We start from the raw sequence: 20,964 nt of genomic DNA on the forward strand, positions 1-20,964 counted from the left end.
TGGGATGTAGTTTAACCTTACTTTGCAACGTCAGAAATTAGGTGACATACGTTACCTCATATTCACCAAAACGAGTTGAATCTAGAAGTTGAGATTTTTACTGAGAGTTAGGTTCATGCAGGGTTTCTTTTGTGCCAAATTTGAGAATTTTTCAATTCAAAATTCAATGAACGGCCATGTTGAGAATTTTTCAATTCAAAATTCAATGAACGGCCATGTTGAGAATTTTTCAATTCAAAATTCAATGAACGGCCATGTTGAGAATTTTTCAATTCAAAATTCAATATTTGAGCCCATGCTGTAAAAAAGGGTTGAATTTCTAAGAACTGGTATTTTATTTACAGACACCCTGCAGGCAAGTCTACACATGAAAAAACAAATCAAGCCTTAGATTAAACCCCTTCACTGAAAAAATTGGGCTTAAGAATCCAATTTTTTAACTATTGTTACCCCAATTTCCACCATAATTTTCGTACTTACGATGCAATTTTAAGCAAAACATACTTGAATATCATAGAAAGTATACTTCATTAGCTACAAAATGAATTTTGTTTCAGGTCTCTAGCTCTAATGGTTTTTGAGATACAAGCTTTCTGAAAAGTGCTAAATGAGCAAAAAAATCCATGCACCATGATGGAAAAATGGCTGCCCCAGGATAACTAAAGACAATATATTTTTTTGAACATTGGTTTTGATATCCAGAAACATGTACAAACCTATGTACTAAAAATGATATTTTTCTAAAATAGTCATGCAACCAATTATTTTAAAATTGGTTCTTTTGGCATGGAGTGACCCTTAAAACATATTGACAAAATGTATTCATGTAGCTTGAAAGCCAGAAAACAATGATTCATCATCCAACAAAAGTTTGCTTGGGAGGCCTTGGGCTGTTTGCACTACAACTACAGGGTGTTGTAATTTATAATCTCTCACAGAACATCCTTGCTTAATTGACTGATAATGAATGTCTAAGTAATTTGTTTGAATTCAAATTTTCTAAACCCTAGATCCATTATTCGAACTCCAGACCGTGAACCCGATATGTGAATTTTGAAACATATGTATATGTCATGCAGTGTACGGTACAGCAATTTGAAGTATTGTTTTACTATACACGTACCTTTTCTTTTTTACAGCACGTTATCGGAGTTTGTTTCATTTGAAACTTACATGCACACGCAATTGGAGGATGTGTTCTACACACATACGATAGAAGAATGGTTTGGTACACTGGTTGAACCGAAGAAGATGAGGTTGCAGCAGCTGATAAAAGACGCAGAGACTCAAATGAAGGTTGGTGGTCACGTCAAAGGCTACCAGAAAGTGTTGTGATGCTACAAAACATTGGGGAGAAAATCTGCTTTCGTGATCATTATCACAAATTGGCATCTTTGTGATTTGACTCGCATCTTCCCTAGAGTGAAACATATGCAATTTTATTTTTGGACATAATTAAAGTGTAATGGAGCAGTCATAGCCATTCGTGTTGCCACTTACAGGCTCGTGTGTCATTGTTGCATCCTGCGAGGAAATTTGCATTAAGACTAAGAATAAAATGGAATAAATTACCCCTTCCATAACTACAATTCCAAAGTTCCTTCACAGGGAAGAGGTCCTGTGCATGGCATGTGACCTGGGGGCAGCAATGGTGATGTAAAATAACAAATGAAGAAGTTTGGGAAGATACTAGTCAACACTGAAGTGGAACTAAAAAGATGTGGTTAGACTGGAACCCTCAGAGGTCCTCAAGATCTGGAAAGTACAATTGAAGGCATGAAATGGAGCAGTTCACAGGAGGAGCAGCAGGATTTAAGTCAAAGTAAGCCAACTACCATGTTAATGAACAATTTATAGTTTGCAATAGAGTACTGTATGTACTCGTACTCATTCGAGTCTCTCACCCAGCTTGAGCGTATACAATGGAATATCATTTTAATGTGACAATAATCGTTGTGGACACATCCTGCCTTGGTAGTTTGAGCCCACAATCATCTGTTTAATCTGTGCACTGGTAAGATGGACTAAAGTACATTTTAACACGTTCCTGCCCGTAAATAACCATGGTCGTTTTAAGTATGTGCTTGTATTTGCCTGGTTGTTTAGCTGCGGTGTCAATTTTTTCATTTTTTTGCATTTTCTCCCCCATGTTGATTGGTTAACAAAAAGAGGTGCACCACATGACTTTTTTTTGGTGGGGGTGAGGCCATAGTCGAGAACATGTCCAGGGTGCCAAATTACCAAGGACTCCAGACCACCCCAACAGGAAACCTTGAAGAGGCCAGGTTCCTATCCACCGGGCTGAAAAAGGCTACGAAAAGGCACCATTTGGAAAAACTGAAATTCAAGATGGCGGCAACATTTTTTTTGGATTCAAAAAATGTCTGGGCTGGTCGTTTATATGCCCCTCCCAGAGCTGGGCATGAATGTGCTAATATGGACATTGTGTCTTTCCCTTCACGATCCATGTTTTAGGGCAGACTATCACAGATGAATTATGCAATGGCGATGCTACATAAGGGCAACTAGGGCACTGCCCCACAACAATTTTAACATAAAAAGTTCATCTGAAGAGACGCCATTTACATTTACAGCATATACGCGTAACTAAAAATTTTTGTTTTTTCCCCTCAACTCCTACGTTGCTGCAACCAAACTTACAGGGTATGCACCCTGTGCGAGATTAATATATTTCTCCGTCCTGTTAGAGAGAGTCCAATCTCAGCTCTGCCCGGAGACGTGACGTCACCGACTGATCCAAACATTTACAGCATAGGCAAGGGACCGTCCCCTCACAATGGAAAAGCGCAAAATTCGTAGCTGTCTCTGGGCAGTGAACGAGGTGCCCTGTCCATTTATGTTTGCCTCGTTCACCGTTCAGTGTTTCCAACGCTTGGCAGGCAGTTCATTTGTTCTTCCAGCCTGCAGCAATAAGATAGAAAAAAATCCCTCGAATGCTTTTCTTTGCGCTTGTTCCGGCGACCTGAAGTTGTGTGAGTTTGCATTGTGTTCCGTCTGTGTGTATTGGTCGCTTACGAAATAATTAGTTTCTCGCGGTTTATAGTTATTGTACGTGTTTAGTTATTTGTGTGATTGTGTCTGTGTTCCAGCAACTTGACATGCAGAATATCTTCGTAAGTATAAACAAAATTTTGGGGGGTACATGGCCAATGTAAAGTGTTGTAACTGAACTTAACGCTGCATCATCTTCCAAGTTAGTCATTGATATTAGTGGATGCTTGGTTAATATAGAATATTTCTTTTAATTATTTTGGAAGACATTTTGCGACGCTAAAATGACATTGAATCATGTAGAAACTTTAATATCTACGCCTTTCAATTCATTGACAATGGAAGAGAAACTGCAGATAAAGCTACTAGGACCACATCGACCAAATATTTCAATTCAGCATACAACATGTAAGGGAAAGCAAGTAAATCGGAATTTTAACATGGACTGGTATCAACGAAAAGTGTGGCTTTGTGGTTGCGATAAACGCAGCGCTTTATTTTGCTTTCCTTGTATTTTGTTTGGGGGCGACTTTGCTTGGACACGTACAGATATAAAGGACATGAAACATTTGTCAGAAAAGATAAAAAGCCACGAATCTTCCAAATTGCACATTAATGCATGTACGGATCTTGCATTACTGGGTTGTGTAAGCATTGCTAAACAACTGGACTCGTCATATCGAATAGCAGTGAAACGGCACAATGATATGGTTGACAAGAACAGGAAAATTCTATCAACTATTATAGACTGCATTCAATTTTGCGGTGTATTTGAATGTGCATTGAGAGGTCATGATGAATCTGCAGATTCACTTAACAGAGGAATATTTCTTGGCCTTGTAAATTTTGCGGCAGAACTTGATTCATCATTGAAAGAACATCTTGAGTCTGGTAGTGTATTTAAGGGAACCTCAAGCACGGTTCAAAATGAAATTTTGGACTGCATTTTGGAAGTATGCAGAGAAGAAATAAGCATTCAGATAGAAAATGCTCATTTGGTTGCAATTCAGGCTGATGAAACTACAGATTCTTCTTCACAGCTACAACTTGTTCTCATTTTCCGCTATGAGAGATATGGAAAAGTTTACGAACGATTCTGGGGATTTTTTAATCCTGCTCGTGCCAGAGCAAATGATATTGCAGAAATATTGTTATCCGAAATAGGTCAGTTCTTAAAAGATAAGCCATATAAATTCATTGCTCAGTGCTTCGATGGGGCAGCTGTAATGAGTGGGCAACATGCAGGTGTTCAAAAACTTATTAGGAAGCATTATGAATGTGCATATTTTATTCATTGCTATGCCCATCAATTAAATCTCACCATGCAACAGGCTACTCTGCATATAAGTGGGGTCAGGACATTTTTCATGCATCTTACTGGCTTTGCATCATTCTCTTCGAAGTCACCTCAGAGAATTGCTGCTTTAGAATCAGTTGCATCAAAGCGGTTGCCCAGGGCAATTCCTATGTGGTGGAATTTCAATAGCAGACTGGTGAACACAGTACTTGAATACAGGACGGAAATTATTGAATGTCTTGAGAAAGTAGAACAGAGTGCCGAATTCGACGGTGTGACAATTCGAGAGGCTGCTGGTCTATGTTATCAATTGAAAAACAACACCTTTATGTATTGGCTATCACTCTTTCACAAAATCATGCCGCATGTTGACCGCTTGTACGCCGAAGTTCAGAAAACGAACATGGACCCAGTACAAGTGCATGCTGCTATAAATAAATTCGAAAATGCAGTCACGGACGTGAGAAATGGCATATCCGGAAGAAAACGTTCATCCGAGGAAGGAAGTGATCCAAAACGTCGGCGTGAATCAAACTCAGCAACAGGGAAGCTAGCGGCATCTCTAGAAGTTTGCGATACCATATCTATCGAAAAAGAACTTGTTCGTGAAATTCCTGACTTCAACAAAAGAGTAATGGAGAAGTTTGCAGGTTTGAAGAACCGCAGAATGGACTTCTTATACAAAGACATAACACATTAATATTAGTTTACATTATTGGCATGGTGAGGTGCAGAAAGGATGAGGAGCAAGATCCCCTCCCCCCGTGTGTAAAGTGTGAATGTGTGAAATTTTGACATATTATAGTGAATCAACTACTCTGCACTATGTAACTTTGAGTGGGATCGAAGTCCATGCCCCCTCCCCTCTATTAAAAGACGAGGAGCAGCCGCTCGCCTGGAGATAGATGATGCATATAGGCTTCATTCACCATCATTGTCATCACAATTCATCGTACGAAGGAAAATATTCATTGCAGAACTGGAGAAGCTCTTCCATCATTATAAATGGAAATAAAGGTATTTTATTTTCTCTTATTTCTGTAATTAGTATCTTCACTTCTTCATTTTATTCTGTTATTGATCAGCAGTGAGGGGTGCTGACCATTTCACAGATTTCACCGTCGTTGTTGAAAGTACGTTTGGCATTGCTTCCTTTCTCATGCCCTTTATAGCAGAGTTAACAGTGCAACATTTTCCTAATCATTCCAGTATCTACCCAAACTTTAGTTACTGCAAGAGTATAGGGTTCCAACGTCAGTATTCGAGTTTTTGTTATTCATGTAATTTGTTCCAAATGTTGCTGATTTTTCGTATTCCTACGTAGTGAGTATTTAATGCTCTTTGGAGAGATATCTTGATCAGAATGTTACATTTTATTCCAAATAGTGACCCATTGTTCGAACAATTGACTTACTCCATGTCAAGGAACTACTCTCAAAAACCTTAAAGAGGAATATAGAGGTTAACTGCCCCCCCTCCCCACCCAAAAATAAAAATGTGCCCTGCCTGCCTGAAAAGGCACGCACCGCCCCTGGAATTATGGTTATACATGTACTATTAGGTTTCCAGTGTACACCGGTTATTTTGCCTGGTCGAGCGTTATTCACTCGAGGGAAGCTGCTCTATATTCCGTATGCTATGTACCGTCGTCTGGGTGAACTGTTTGGCGCTTGAGCAAAATCCTCTTTCTGCAGCACTCTAGTTTGCAATGTTTATTCAATTATAAGCTTAGATTCGATTGTTCCCCTCCCTTGAGTTAACGAATTCTGAATATAGTAACCAGGGCATAAATACCAAAATTGTAGATTTTACAATCTTGGTTGGCACATACAAATTTCAAAACATTCTTTACTTCACAATATTGAGCTCCCCCGTAGCCAAATGTACAATGAACAAATTACTAAATTGGTAGTAATTACTAATAATTAGTTATGTTTTGGGGGAATGAGTAATGCTGTAGTATAATAAATGCACATTAACTTTTTCCGCAAAACTTATAAAGGTTCTATTAATTTCGGTGGCCCCTGCCACCATCCACACAGGGACTTGTTGTTTCACTGCTTGGCCAGTTTCTAGTTCGTGTCGCTTCCCTGCATGCTAACACTGGGTTTTAGCTGCTTTTACTGGCTTGGAAACATAGAAAGATCATGCAATTTGTTCAGCTGCAATGAATAAAAACTCTCTCACTTTTATTTCTTTGCTATTAGAAATGTCGTAGAAAATGAGAATGCACAGGTATAGAGTTAACCGAAAGCATTCTGTGAAATTTGCTGAGGAAATGTTCATATCTTCTATCACAAATCAGTAGCCATGGTAGCTCAGTCGTTAGGGCATCTGACTACCATGCAAGAGACCCAGGATTTTTTTTCCACCTCTTCAAGCAGCTGTGGTGTCCACTCAGCATCGTATAAAGTGGGTACCTGGAGGAAACTCTGGGGGCTAAAGGTGGCCAGGGATGTGGTGCTAAACACATCACCCCCCACCTTCAGCCATGATCAAGGAAGTGTGGGGCACTAACTCCACACACCCTATATGCCTTCATGGCATGGTGCAAAGTGCAGGAAGCAACCAAGATTAGCTTCCCTTGTATTCTGAAATGCCATTTGGCACTACGTAATAAAATAGATGAAAGAAGTGTACAAATTAGTGGTTGTGAAATGGGAGTGATAAAACTTATTATGAAAGTGAAAGACTGGAAAAATTCAGGTTTCCTTCCATCAAAGTCCAGGTGCACAGGGTAGTGGATAAAATAGAGCATTATTTTAAATCTGCTAACTTGACCAAGCATGTTAGCTCTCTCAGCAAAGTGTTCACATATACCGTGCGTCCATTTCGATCTGCAGCCGAGAGATCGGGAGAAGCATGGCGGGCGGCGCTGACGGAGACGCCGACATTTGCGGCCTGAAATGCCCGCTTATTTTTATGGACATATGCAGACATTTATATAAATATTGCAAAACGAGCACTAACCTGTGTTATAAGAGTATGGTTTTAATTTTAGTAGCTTAGTGACTGTATGTGCCGATGATTTTGACACGCCCACCTCTTGTGAAACACGGCGTAGAGGTTTGGAGAACGTTCTAACGCTGCACCAATATCATCGAGTTTTGCTTCGGTTAGAATCCGTCGTTTTTGCTTAGGTGTTTTAAAATTTAACGATACAGTTTCTCGTAATTTAAGGACAAGATGTCTAACCGTATCTCTGTGTGGAGTTGAAACGCATGGGAATTTCTGTACAAATTACCTACACACGTCTCGACACGAGTTTGTTTTCACATACGTGTCATACATAAAAAATCTTTGTTCTAACGTGAATCTTGCGGCTGGCATTCCAATCGTCTCACTGACACGTCACACATACACACTACAATAACACAAACAAGTAACTGCAAGTAACCAAGAATAACACTCTTGCGCACAGTACGAAATTAACACGCTCTTGGTTTACATTGCTCGCCACTATATTTACAACTCTGTCTTCATCTAGTCGCGAAGGAACAAAAAACTCGAGCTCGGATATTTCGGATTGCAAGGAAGCTCACGAAAACCATTCACTTTTATCGGTTTCGTCTGCAGTGTAATCCTGATACAGTGTTGCACATTCGAAACCTCCAAACGATTCCCATGGTCACAAAACTCTTTCAAGGATATAAACTTAAACAGGACGTTACTGGTCAAAACTATGATTAAAATGCTTTATTATCTGTGGCTCTTAACATCGTTTCTATAGCGTATTTATTTGTGTATATAAGAGCAGAACTTGGATGAATTACAGAAGAACTTTTGCGTGTTATAACACAGGTTAGTGCTCGTTTTGCAATATTTATATAAATGTCTGCATATGTCTATAAAAATAAGCGGGCATTACAGGCCGCAAATGTCGGCATCTCCGTCAGTGCCGCCCGCCACGCTTCTCCCGATCTCTCGGCTGCAGATCGAAATGGACGCACGGTATTTCTGGCTAAGTCAAAACAGCAATAGAAGAATGGGTCTCATGTGGGACACACCCAGGTGCTCCTAACTTAACAATTCCGCTTGGTTCTAATAATGGCACATGTGGTTTGGTTAGGAGGGCAGATTTAGAGCTCTTAGCATTTAGTTTTAGTGACTGTTAGCAGCAGGATGTGCCCCACACAGATCCACAGAAGAATATGCCAAATGCTTTTGAAGGTCTGGACAATTGTTGATAAGTCATGGAAACATAGGTAATTTGTTTGCTGTAGTGAAAAATTAAAACACATCTAAACATTATGATCCTTCCGTCATTACAGGTTTAAATAATTGGTATTTTTCATATTTTGTGCTGCACTCCTCTCAGTAGACTAATTGCAACAATTAAGGGTCACTTGTAAACTTCATTCTCAGACCAGGATATGAACCCAGAACCTTTCATGAGAGATCATTAGTTGACCACCGAACATGGTGGCCCCCGAAGTTTGCATGCAAAATCTGTTGACAAAGTAATGAAAAGATTACTTGGAGTTATTTGCTTTTGTTTTTACTAGAGAAATTCAATTTTTTTAAGTTCACTAGATGTGCGAGAAATAGGCAATAATTAAGAAATGGTTACGATAGATAACAGTGGAATCCCAATTTTACGTTCCCCGGTTTTACATTTTCGAGCATTATACAGAGTGGTCACAAAGTGAGTGAACCCCCTTTTATTTTCAACACTACGATGTTTATGGTTGAATGCTTTGATATGGATGCATACCTGATGGTTTAAGAGTCCAGAACATCGGTATGGAGACAGTCGTAGCACAGCCGAATTCTACACTATGTTCTTGCAGATGTTTTGCAGAGATAATTCGGAGTCACGTGCGTGAAGGTATCTTTCACAACTCTTACACTGTGCGATACCAGTTATTTCTAACTTTGTCACGTGAAATATGTTAGAACATAGTGCAGAATTTGGCTGCGCTACAAAAATTTGGTCTTCATGCTGATGTTTTGGACTCTTAAAACATGAAATGTGTGTCCATATCAAGCATCCAAACATAACCATTGTACAGGGTGTCCCAGAAGTAAGAAGGCAACTATGTATGATCTGTTGATCTACGTTTATTGAACATGGTACACATAGAAATAGAAATGGAATTAGTTTAAAGGAACAATATGTATTACTATTACAACATTGAGAGTGTAGTTCATAGTTCATAGCAAGTGTTGAAATAGTGCACCATTTCATGCCAGACATTTGGTAACTCTGTGACAAACTGAAGCAGACTTTGGTTCACAGATCCACGGTAATGTTTGCACATGCTTGTACGATGCTACGTTTCAGTTCATCTATCATACACCTCATTCTTCAGAACATCCCACAAGAAAAAGTCTGGAAGCATAAGATCGGGAAAGTGAAAGGGGGCGGGGAGGAGGTATTTGGTCTCCCCTCATCTCTCAGTCCGACGATTATGGAAATGTTCATTCAACCAATTGCGTGCTAGGATGCTGTAGTGCGGTGGTGCCCAGTCATGTTGGAACCACACATCATTAATGTTTTCCGAATTAGCAACACATGGAAGGAAGTCTGTATCAAGCATCTCCATATTACTTTCTCCTGTTACTGTTCCTTGAAAAAAGAAGGATCCAACGAGTCCTGTTGCACAAATTGCAACCCACACACAAACCCAATGTAGCAAAATATAAAATTTTCCTCGATTTTACTCAGGGGCAGCGCCAGAAATTTTCGACCGGGTGGGCAGAAGCTGTATACTGATAGATTAGGGTGGGCAGGTATAAATGTAAAGCTATATAGAGCAAGTAAGACACATATATGTACGACATACATGCATATGTATCCCCTTCTCTCTTACACTCCCGATTTCCTTTTCCTTTTAATCTTTTTTGTTTTACTCCCTAATGTTATCTTATCTTTCTTTCTCAGATTGTTACCACTTTCTCTCATTCCATTCTTCAAATATTTCTCTTAACTGCTATGCACACACACATCACATGTATGTATGTGTGTGTGTGTTTGGTGTCTTTCCTCTTCATTTTCTAATCTATTCTCCCATCATCTTCCACTTTTTTGTCTCCAATGGACACAATTATTTCAAGGAAGTGTTTGTGTGTGCGCAGCCATACATTCTAGCAAAGAATCCTGCGCAGACCCGCGACTCCTGTGCACCGTACTCCCACGAGGAGGGGAGGAGGAGAGTGGATCATTCTTCCTTATGACCCGAGCTGAACGGAAGAAGGAAAAGCTGCGTGGGGACTTTTCATCCAAGTTCTTGTGGTCGCTCTATACAACTGACAAATGTATCTGAACATTTGCAGTAACGGCTATCGGGTGCCAAAACTTGGGGACAAGGGCAGTTTACTTTTTTGGTAGAAAAGTCTTTGCATTAAGAGGCCATAGTGCGGGTGGAACAAGTGACAAAATTTTGGGGGGGAACTCCCCCCCCCACTCCTCCTAATCACCTCCACTGGATATTTGGATTAAAATTAATGTATTATTGGGAATGTAAACACACACACACGGAAAAACCAATTCTTTTCTCATTCTGCATAAAGTATCCCCAGGCTTATGAAAGGCTATTTTGACAAAATATCGCCCAAAAGTAATAATCAAGCAACATTGAAAAATCTGTTAGCTAAGTTGTTATTCGTTTTCTGAAGTAAGTCTTCGTTTCTCATGCGGGAGAAGTGATACACGTATGGTTAGATTAACACATGCACCGAGGTAACAAATACTTTACATTTTGTAGAATGTGATTTTGGACACAAGGAATTCATCGAAATTGATCACTATACCCGGTAATTCATCTCTTTTTCACAGGCGACTTGGGTTGTATGGCATGACCTTTTCGAAAGCGCTCAAACGTCAACCTCTATCCTGTGCAGTATACCCTGGAAACTTTAATATTGCAGGCGAACGAGTCTCTGGCGCCTGGAACCACAGTCAAAATAATAATTTGTTGGGGGGTTGTATTTTCAATGTCTGGGTGTATTTGTTTTCCCCTGTTTGTCGCTTTCATCTAATCACCATTGAACCTCATTGTCGCCATTAGCAAAAATTAGCAGAAAAGTGATTTCACAGAACAAATCAGTCGAATCAGCAACAACTTACTCTTCCAAAAGTGGAGTTTCATTAGTTCATACCACTTCGAAAGTTGAGGTTGTAGTTTCAATTTCACAGTGTTTCATTGTTGGATCAAGGCAGCTGACTCCGTGAACAATAACGTTTCCCAAAAGTCTCAAATAGTTGTCTCTGGCAATACACCCTCTTAAATGAACGCATCTTCTATGGTGATAATATAACACGTTCCCTGCGAGTTATTTCCTTATATTTTTTCCTCCAATGGCATAACGTTGTCGCCTTATAATGAAGAGGTTCTGGCTTCTACTGCCCTCTCCCCTCGTGGAAGCACAATGCACACTGATTCGGACTCCACTTTAAACTGTAGGTTTAGTCCCGATTAGCCTATCTGAGCATAAAATTTGACTTAAAAATAAGTAAACAAAATTTTCTTATGGAAACTTCGTGACATACCTTTTCTTCTTTACTTCATCACCATCTACAGATTCTGTTGACCTTTTCTGCTTAACCTCTGATGCTTCTAAAGTTTAAACCATTCTCATCGTGATTGATTAGTTCTCTGACGCCCTCAAAACAAAGCTTTCCTTCCAACCCACCCCTTCTTCTTTTAATTATACGTAAGTTAATCACAAGAAAAATCGCATGATTACGTAACTGATAGGCAAAATTTATGTGTGGAACTAGTATTTCTAAATAGAATTAACCACCCATTATCAATTCAATAATTCTGCTGCTTTTTCCAAACACAAATAACTGTTACATCAAAATTAATATACCTCGGTATTGTAGTGGTTATTGTGATTGCTTCTTATTAGTATTTATTAGTAGAACGAATACAAAGTTGTTATATTGTATACCATGTAGATATTTGAAAATGACAGGTATGTAAAATCTAATATATATAAAAATGGATGTATGTGTATATGTTTGTTCCGCCATAACTCTCGAATGCCTGGAGCGATTTCAACCAAACTTGGAACACGTATCACTTGCAATCTCGAAAAAAATACTCTGGGGGTAAGACACCCCTGGCACAGGTGGGGAGGGGGTGACATGTAAAAATAATCGAAAACGACCGATTATTAGTGTGGAATACATAGTTTTCGGGGTCTCTAAGATGAATAGTGACACTTTTAATACAGTTCCATTTCAAGTTCATCATCTATCGGCATGGGGGGTAAGAGGGGGTGAAAATTAAAATGTCAAAAAAGACCGAGATTATTGTCGAATCCATAGTTTTTGGAGTCTCTAAGCTAATTAGTGACATTCACGATGACCAAACTTGGTACACATATGACTTACAACCTGTAAAGAAATAATGTGGAGGTGAGACACCCCTGCCACCCCCAGTTTTGGGGGTGGGAAGGGGGTGACATGTAAAAATAATCGAAAACGACCGATATTAGTGTGGAATCCATAGTTTTCGGGGCCGTTAAGATGAATAGTGACACTTCCAATGCCGTTCAACCCCAAGACACACCTGATACCCCTAGGGATGGTGTGGGAATTGGGCGACATATAAAAATAATAAAAAACGACCGATATTAGTGTGGAATCAATAGCTATCGGGGTCGCTAAGATAAATAGTGACACTCCCAATGCCGTTCAATTTATTTATTTTTGCTCTTGTAGGTGGAACTAAAAATGTTGTTGATAAATTATTGTTAAATTTATATTATAGTGAATTTGTAAAAGATATTATTTTATAATTTGTATACTGTACTTATACTTTTAAATACCTGTAAATAAAATTAGTTACATTTTACGCTATAGTTAGAATTCATTAAACACCCGGACAACGCCGGATATTCAGCTAGTCTATAAATATAAAAATTGTAATGAAATAAAGAAAGATACACTTCTGGAATTTCAATGTAGACCTAATTAAAAAGTCGAAATAACTTATTGTGTTGCTGGAGGAAGCAACACTGAGGTTTTTTTATTTGTATATTTAGAGATTATTTTAATAATAAGCAGGCCGGGATTTATATTTGTGAAGACCCGGAGCTTACAACACCAAGACCCCACCCCCCAATCACCTCCACAGTTTCAGTTATAACTTTTCGCCAAGCAACTTGAGGTGGTTGGTTATACGTATTTCTACATTTTTCATCACATTCGAAGTACGTATTTTTTTCTTTATGTGGTAATTTTCAAAGCAGTTTCTTCCCCAGTGAAGGCCCAGAGCTGCAGCCCTCAAAGTCACCCTAAATCCTGATCTCATTTTGACCATACCCTGCATAATTTTGCGCCTCCTAAGCCCACTAGCTGCTTCTAATCATAGAAGTATTCAATTGGTCACAGTTTTCTTGTTTCAAGGTCTCTAGTAATTTCTTTTGCTTTAATGACAAAGTTACATCAGCTTTTTATGGGATGATGATATGTGAACATTTCTAGTATAGATAATATTCATTAGTACATGTAATGAACACCAGAATACACTTATTTATTGCAACATTCACATATCTCTAAATATATGTACTTAGTGAATTTGATTGGGTGGGCACAGGAATTTTTGGGTGGGTGCTTGCCCACCCCTGTCGCTGTCCCTGATTTTGCTTCTTCCAACCTGGTTCTCTGAAAAACGTAAAATCACAGTTCCACTGTACTTGGAATATATTTAGTGAATAATTTCATTGTAAATTCCTGCTTGGACAATTTCAGGTAATATGTTTTTCTAGTATCAGTAGAAATACATTTTGTTTATTTATTAGGGAGAAAAAGAAAGTACGACAAATTGCTACAGCTTTACCAGGGTACGGGATCAGAGGGAGCATGTGGGGATGCAATCAGCTGTTTACCCTGTAATCCTGTGCTGGCATTCCAAAATGTGCAGCAAGCATTGGTGTGATTATGAAGGGGAAAATTGTACACAGCAAAAGTAGATATACAGGGCAAGCGAAAAGTCGCTAGACTGAAATTTTAAAAATAATTTTCAAAGTTCGGTTCCGTTGTGAAGGTTTGTTTGGACAATCCTTGGGAAGGGGAGGAGCATATTTTGAAAGCGAGGCTGGCGTTGTAACTGCAGCAGTGGCTGTTTGTTGACCAGACACTACAAGATGGTTTTTAATCGTGAGAAGCATGTTGCTTTGTTGGAGGCTTACTTTGAGTTGAAGACCTATACTTAGTGTGTAGAAAAGCGGAGAAGACTGTATTCCGATGAATATGTCTTGTTCCTAAAATTTGCTATTTATTGTTGTTGTTATTACTATTATTAACACAGATCTTAGTGTGATATTAAAAAAGATAAGATGATAAAGAAAACAAATGCACAAATGAAATTCTGTCAGTTTTATTGAATACAGGAAGATACATCCTACATTGTGCATATTTCAGTCTGTTGAATTTATAAATAAATAGCTATGAATAAAAAATCTCAGTCTACTCCAGTGACTTTTTGCTCACCCTGTATAATATTTAATGTTGAAGTTTCTGACAACAAAGCAATGGAGGGAAGTTACACATGCGGTACTTGGGCACAAGAAAGGGGAAGTAAAAATAAATGACTGTCCACTTAGTTTGCATCTTGGTTGGGCTGTAGCTGAGTTTGTGGCTACATAAATGTGTACAGCATTTTACTAATTGCTCCTGTATAGTGATTTAAATTGAAACCTAACCTGCATTTAAAAGAATTCTTTTTCTGAGACTGCTCTGTATTTCACAGGCTCCAGGAGTTACCTGTACACACTAGGTGCAGGTTATGCTGCAGGACTTATCATTCCTTCTTAAGGTAAGGAAACAGCTTTTCTGTTCTTTTAAAGTTGGTGATTATTTTTTTGGTATTTGTGCTGAAATTTTTAGAACACTTTTTTCTTTACAAAATTGCAATATCTAAATGGAATTTTTGAATCTTGCATTAATGAATGAATACATTAGAAATTGTAAAGTTCAATGAACTTTGTATCAACAAATTGATTTATGCCCCCATAGTGATAAAAAAAATAAATTGAAGTATGAGAAAAATGCCCTACTATCTGCACTATTCTTCATGTTTAAAGAAGCGGTGAAAATTTTGCAAGGTTGGAAGCACTGTAAAAAGATAAAAACAAATAGGTACTTTTTTTTTCCTTCAAAAATGTAACTTGGTTATAGCAACTATTGCTTTTAACAGTTACGTTATCCTAGATAAGCCACAATACATGTTGCATTCATGAGCTTCAAGACAAGAAAACTCCAAGTAAATCTTTAAAGTTAAAAATAAAAAATATTATTAACTTGTTACCTGAAATCTAACCATTTAAAAAGTAACTAGTTAACATTTAATGGTACTTTAAGAAGTTCGGTTATTGCATGTGTATAGTTATTTATCAATTTCTGGCTGTGTACAGTCTCTTCTCAAAAACTAAAATTTCCGATGTTTTGGGCTCTCAGTTTTTGAGTTATAGACTTTCAAAAAAATAAAAATTGCTAAAATAGGACATTTTAAAATCTTTTAAAAGTTGTAGATCAAAGTTGTAGATCTGCTTGACAGGTACAATGAATAAACAAAAAATTCTTACCAATATGAATTCTAAAGATTCAAAAATATTTTTATTGGTCGATTTTGATGCAGATTGACTGTCATTTTAAAAGTTTAGAAACGGTAAAACAGCTTAAAATTTAAATCCTGTTAGTCAGTAAGGGATGTGTAATTTGTGAGGTAATTTGAGCAGTTAAGAGATGTAAGTGGTAGATATTTGAGAGTTCTCTCTGTCCCCTTATTGTTGACATTTTTTGATGTTATAAAGTTTGCGAACAGCATTTTGCTAATTCAACACAACAAAAGAAATAATCGAATTTGGTTTTAAAAGTCCACTTTATGCACAAAGGCTAATCAGAACTGGACCTACAGCTTAGTGGAATCCAAACCACTATGTGCCTGTACAGGGAAAAGATGAAAAGTTAAGAACTCCTGGATTATATGAATATGGTGACCAGTGACTGTTTCATGTCATTTCAACTTCAAGGTGCTATTAAACAATCCTGGTATTTTGTTAATGTTGTTTACAAAATGCTCTGTATGTTACAAGCATGAGTCAATTCTTTTGTGCATCAAACCCCTGAGATAGGCCTGAGCAACAGAATCATAGTTTGGTCTCTGAAAGATTTTGAATGCAGAATGGTGGCAAAATTCCCACTGCACTGAGTGAGTAGAACATGACTTTCATACAATATTGAATCTATTACAACATTCTGCAATATCTAGGATGTTCGAGAAAAAGCACTTAAGAAATGCAATTTTACAGCAGATGTTCATAAGGTTGATTTTTTTTCTTCTAAGTCAAATATTACAGACCTAATATACACTTTGGACCATCACTAGAATCGTTATACATGCCCAACATAAACATTTTTACTTGCAATATTTCCTTTGATTGCGACAACAGAAAATTGCAGTTTGTGACTTAATGTGCTTTTTTCCAAACACCCTGGAATTAACAACCATAAAATTTGTCAGCAATATACAGAGCATTCCCTGACATTCACTAGGAGACTCAGTGGCAAGTGGTCCGGCATCAGTGCTTGTCTTTCCCGGTGAATGGGTCCACGACAGTCGCTAGTCTATTAAAATTACAGTTTTCGTATTGTGTACTAACCTTGACTACAGAAGATGTTGAAAATTATGTCCCTCTGCTGCAACACATTCCTGCCATCTCTGAAGGAAATTGGCATTTACACGTGCAAGTTCGTCTACTGTAATTCTCCAATTTCTTGTAACTTTTTTACGAGGTTTAATATAGTGGTCCTATGTGGAACGGGAACACAAGGAAATTTCATTGCAACATGTCGTCGCACTTCTCCACAATTCCTCTTTCCGAAGTAACACTCGACAAGATACATCCTTTGTTGTAATGTAAACTTTTGTGGTGCCATATTAAGCCACAATGTTCAACACAAGGACACGACACAACAAACTTCCGAGGAAGGATTATACTGGCGTCAGTCTGTAACGTCAACAGAAAGGGAAAGAGAGCGAAGGCAGGGAGAGCGAAAAAACACTGTAGCGTGCAACTGTCGCAGACCCCGTTCACTGGTAAAGACAAGCGCTGACGCTGGGCCGCTTGCTGCAGAGTCTCGTAGCGAATGTCAGGGAATGCTCTGTACATGTTTGCATCATGTAATGAGTTTTTTTTTTTTTTTTAATCTCTTAGGTCAAGGTGAGCAGAAACATGTGATGTTGAATGTGAGCTGCAAGTGGACAACAATCATAAGTCAAAAGACACTTGTGCCAAATGAATATTGTAACTATCTTGGGAATTCCTGTAATGCACACTTTGTAGCTTGGCTCAGGCCAATAATAACAATGTTTCACAAGTACCTTAATATCAAGGATATTAAAAGAGGAGTACTTACTTATGTGTAGAAGGTAACCAAAGCAAGTTAAAAAGTTTCGCAACTATTTAACTTTTTAGGGCTACCTTTCATCTGTAAGTATTCATGTTTTACTATCTCTAATGTTATGGACCTTGGGCTATGACAAGTTTAAAAATTGCTTAAATATATATATATCTAAATGCACTTTCTATCAATGCTAAAGATTCTTGCGTTGACTCTGTTTATATCAACTTTCTTAATAAAGTTTTCTATTGTGCTGGAGACCGTAATTGTCAATTTTTAGCAGAAACTGTGTAGGTAGGGGAAGGTTTGAAAAAAAAAAAAAAAAATTAGAAGCCAAAATTTACATAAATTTGTATTTGATTCCTAAAAAAATACACTTTGTATTTCTCTAAGTTTTTTTTCTTTAAATTAGGCACACTCAGGAGATGTATACTACATAGAATTTTCAGGGAAAAGTGCAGGCTTGTCCAGGACTCAAACCCGGGTCTGGCATACCGTGCCATTGCTTTAACCACTGAGCCGGCCTGAACAGCGGTAGCTCAGTGGTTAGAGCAATGGCACGGTATGCCATACCCAGGTTTGAATCCTGGTCAAGCCTGCATTTTCCCTCTGAATTCCTGATTCATTTCAAAGAACCACCACCTTTGTTAATTGAGGTTAAGACATCTACACCCATGAACAAAGAAAGCAGTAATGCACTGCACCCCCTGCTCTCTCAAAACACCCTAACCTCAGTTAATGAAGGTGATGGTTCTCAGGAAAAACACTTGGAATTCATAACATGGAAACAAAATTTTACTTGTGCAAATTTTTCCTGTCAGAAGTAAAATTCCCAACATTCATACTTGAAAATTTTAGTGCATAGATACCTCGTTACTTTTAGTTTGAATATTCTTACTATCTTGGAAAATTGTTCTCAAAGATTCATCTGTATTCATCATCCTCACAGTGGGTCTTCCTTGTGAAAATAGGAAGTGTTATAAATGGGTCTAATTACACTGCACAACACAAAATTTGTCCTTTGAATGAAAATACGGGTTTCTAATGTATTCGTGCATGACAAAAACGAATCTGCAATTTGTTTCCATCTATCACGTGTCATCCAAAAACGTAAAGTTTGAAAGTTACATAAGACAATTTTGATTTTACACACACAAATTCAAAGCACACAACTATGAAGCCATTGTTCGTGACATGGTGCACTGATTTCATGTCATGGGGTGCCACATGTCCCTCAAATTACACTTTCTGGACTCACATGTGGTCTATTCTCCGCAAAACGTGGGAGCAGTCAGTGATGGACATGGGAAAGGTTCCACCAGTACATTGCTGCATTTGAAAAGTGCTTCAGAAGATGTTGACAGGGTAGTATGCTTGCTGACTATCAGTGGCGGCACTTGGGTTCCAAAACTGGGAGGAGGGCATACTGCCAAAAATGAGGGGGTGGGGCAAGGACAGTTTATTTCCCTTTGTAGATACGAGTTAGCATAGTGCAGGGGCAAAAAGTTGGGGGACGGTCCCCCTTGCCCCTCCATTAATCACGGCCACTGCTGACTACTGTTTTTCTATCATCAGGGAGACCGCTGCAGATATGTACAAACGTAAATGCTTCACAACATCATGTTTGGAGGTATTGTTACTGTGTTTTCTTACTGTACAGTGTATTGTAATATGCCTTTCACACATACTTGTAGCAATGCATCAGGTGGCTGTCCAATGAAAATGATGTGTGATAGAAGCATACGGTTTTCATACTTCAATTCTGTATCCTTCATTTAGTCCAAATCACACAATTTCATCTAAAGGACAGAAAATGTCTTCAAATTTGTTGTGCAGTGTTATTTTTCACTCGTACAAAACATACTTTTCACTATGCACAAGTACAGCAGTGCCAACTTATATGGTGCTCAAGTTCACCCAATAATTTTGCCTGTTATTTTATTTTAGATATAAAATCCTTGCACTAAAGAAAACAAAATGTTTGATCATTATACATTTAAAGCATTCTCACAACTTAATTACCATGTTTTATCAAAATATTTCATGATAATTTGTTGCATCTGTGTTCACATCATTATTAGGATAAGGGCTTATACCAAAGATAATTATCAATATGCATTGAAAAATTATTAATATCAATAGATTTTTCATCATAAAAATACTGGGACCATCTCATCAAAGAAGCAATAGCCATTCACAGGGAAAAGAAAAGCTCAACAGGGACACGGGACCCAGCCTGGTTAGCGATAGTTGACTGAGAGCACGGACTTCGGAGAAACGTCACCTGATTGGCCTGCCACCTACACCGGACCCCTCCCACACCAAATACATATAACTTCACCCTGGCTTATCTCTGCACTTCAGTCTCTGATGATGAGAGTGATGTTAGCTCTGGAAAGCTCGGAAGCCTTTCTGGAAATCACCTGGCATTGTCAGAGAAAACCTCTTCAGATTTTTCATCATTTTTCTGGAGTAGGCATTCAATCAGCAGTTATTTTCGAAGTAGGCAAAAAATAGCCACTATAAAATTCATGCATTCCTCTCAGAATGGGCTGAAAGGGTTGTAAACTACATTTTCTGGCGAATGAAGAAAAAACGAAAGTGCATGTTTGCAAATTTAGGGAATGTGGGGATAGGGCCTCACATATTCTTGATCATGGCCGAAGGTGCGGGTGATGTGATCAGCACCATGCCTCTGGCTGCCTTTACCTCCCAGGTACCCATTGCTTTCAGACTGGGTGTGCAGGGACAAAATGTTGAAAATGGGTCTCATGCATGGCAGTCAGACACCTTAAAGACAAGACCACTATGGCAAAAAAAAAAAAAAAAAAGGCAAATCCTCAGCCTACTTAATGCATAAAAAAGGTAAAGTGCTCCCCTGTGCTATACACCATGCCATGAAGGTGTATGGGGGGGTGTGGGGTTAGGGCATCACACTTTCTTGATCACGGATGAAGGTGGGGGTGATGTGATCAGCACCATGCCCCTGGCTGCCTTTACCCCCCAGAGTTTTCTCCAGGTACCCACTTTATACGACGCTGGGTCGGTGCTGGAGCCGCTTGAACAGGTGAAAAAAATCCCAGTTCTCTCCTGGTGGGGATCGAACCCAGGTCTCTCGCATGGTAGTCAGATGCCCCAACGACTGAGCTACCAGAGCTTAATGCATATAAAGTTATAAATCAAATCTCAGAGTTATGTTTGTCAAAAGTTGGCGCTACTGTACAAGTATAATGTAAGACAGATATTGGAAAGGAATGACAGATAGAAGAATTAGCGTGAATGGTAAATGTATGAAAAA

At 38.5% G+C, this 20,964-nt stretch overlaps 2 protein-coding genes across 2 annotated transcripts in view; both read left to right on the forward strand.

The window, feature by feature from the left end:
- The window catches only part of LOC145990244 (hexosaminidase D-like), a 41,205-nt gene extending 23,214 nt beyond the window's left edge, over positions 1-17,991 (forward strand). Inside the window, exons 6-8 of the mRNA XM_083125919.1 lie at positions 1,140-1,822; positions 15,013-15,078; positions 17,480-17,991. Of these exons, the coding sequence (XP_082982045.1) occupies positions 1,140-1,335 (196 nt within the window). The 3' untranslated portion in view covers positions 1,336-1,822; positions 15,013-15,078; positions 17,480-17,991. The remainder of the gene's footprint in view (positions 1-1,139; positions 1,823-15,012; positions 15,079-17,479) is intronic.
- LOC145990494 (zinc finger MYM-type protein 1-like) lies at positions 3,573-5,009 on the forward strand. Its single transcript, XM_083126189.1, has one exon. It carries the CDS (start codon positions 3,573-3,575, stop codon positions 5,007-5,009), a length of 1,437 nt encoding a protein of 478 aa, XP_082982315.1.
- Positions 17,992-20,964: the final 2,973 nt, after the last annotated feature.

Source organism: Lepisma saccharinum, chromosome 7 (genome assembly GCF_977018435.1).
Source record: "Lepisma saccharinum chromosome 7, izLepSacc3.1, whole genome shotgun sequence".
Taxonomy (NCBI): Eukaryota; Metazoa; Arthropoda; class Insecta; order Zygentoma; family Lepismatidae; genus Lepisma; species Lepisma saccharinum.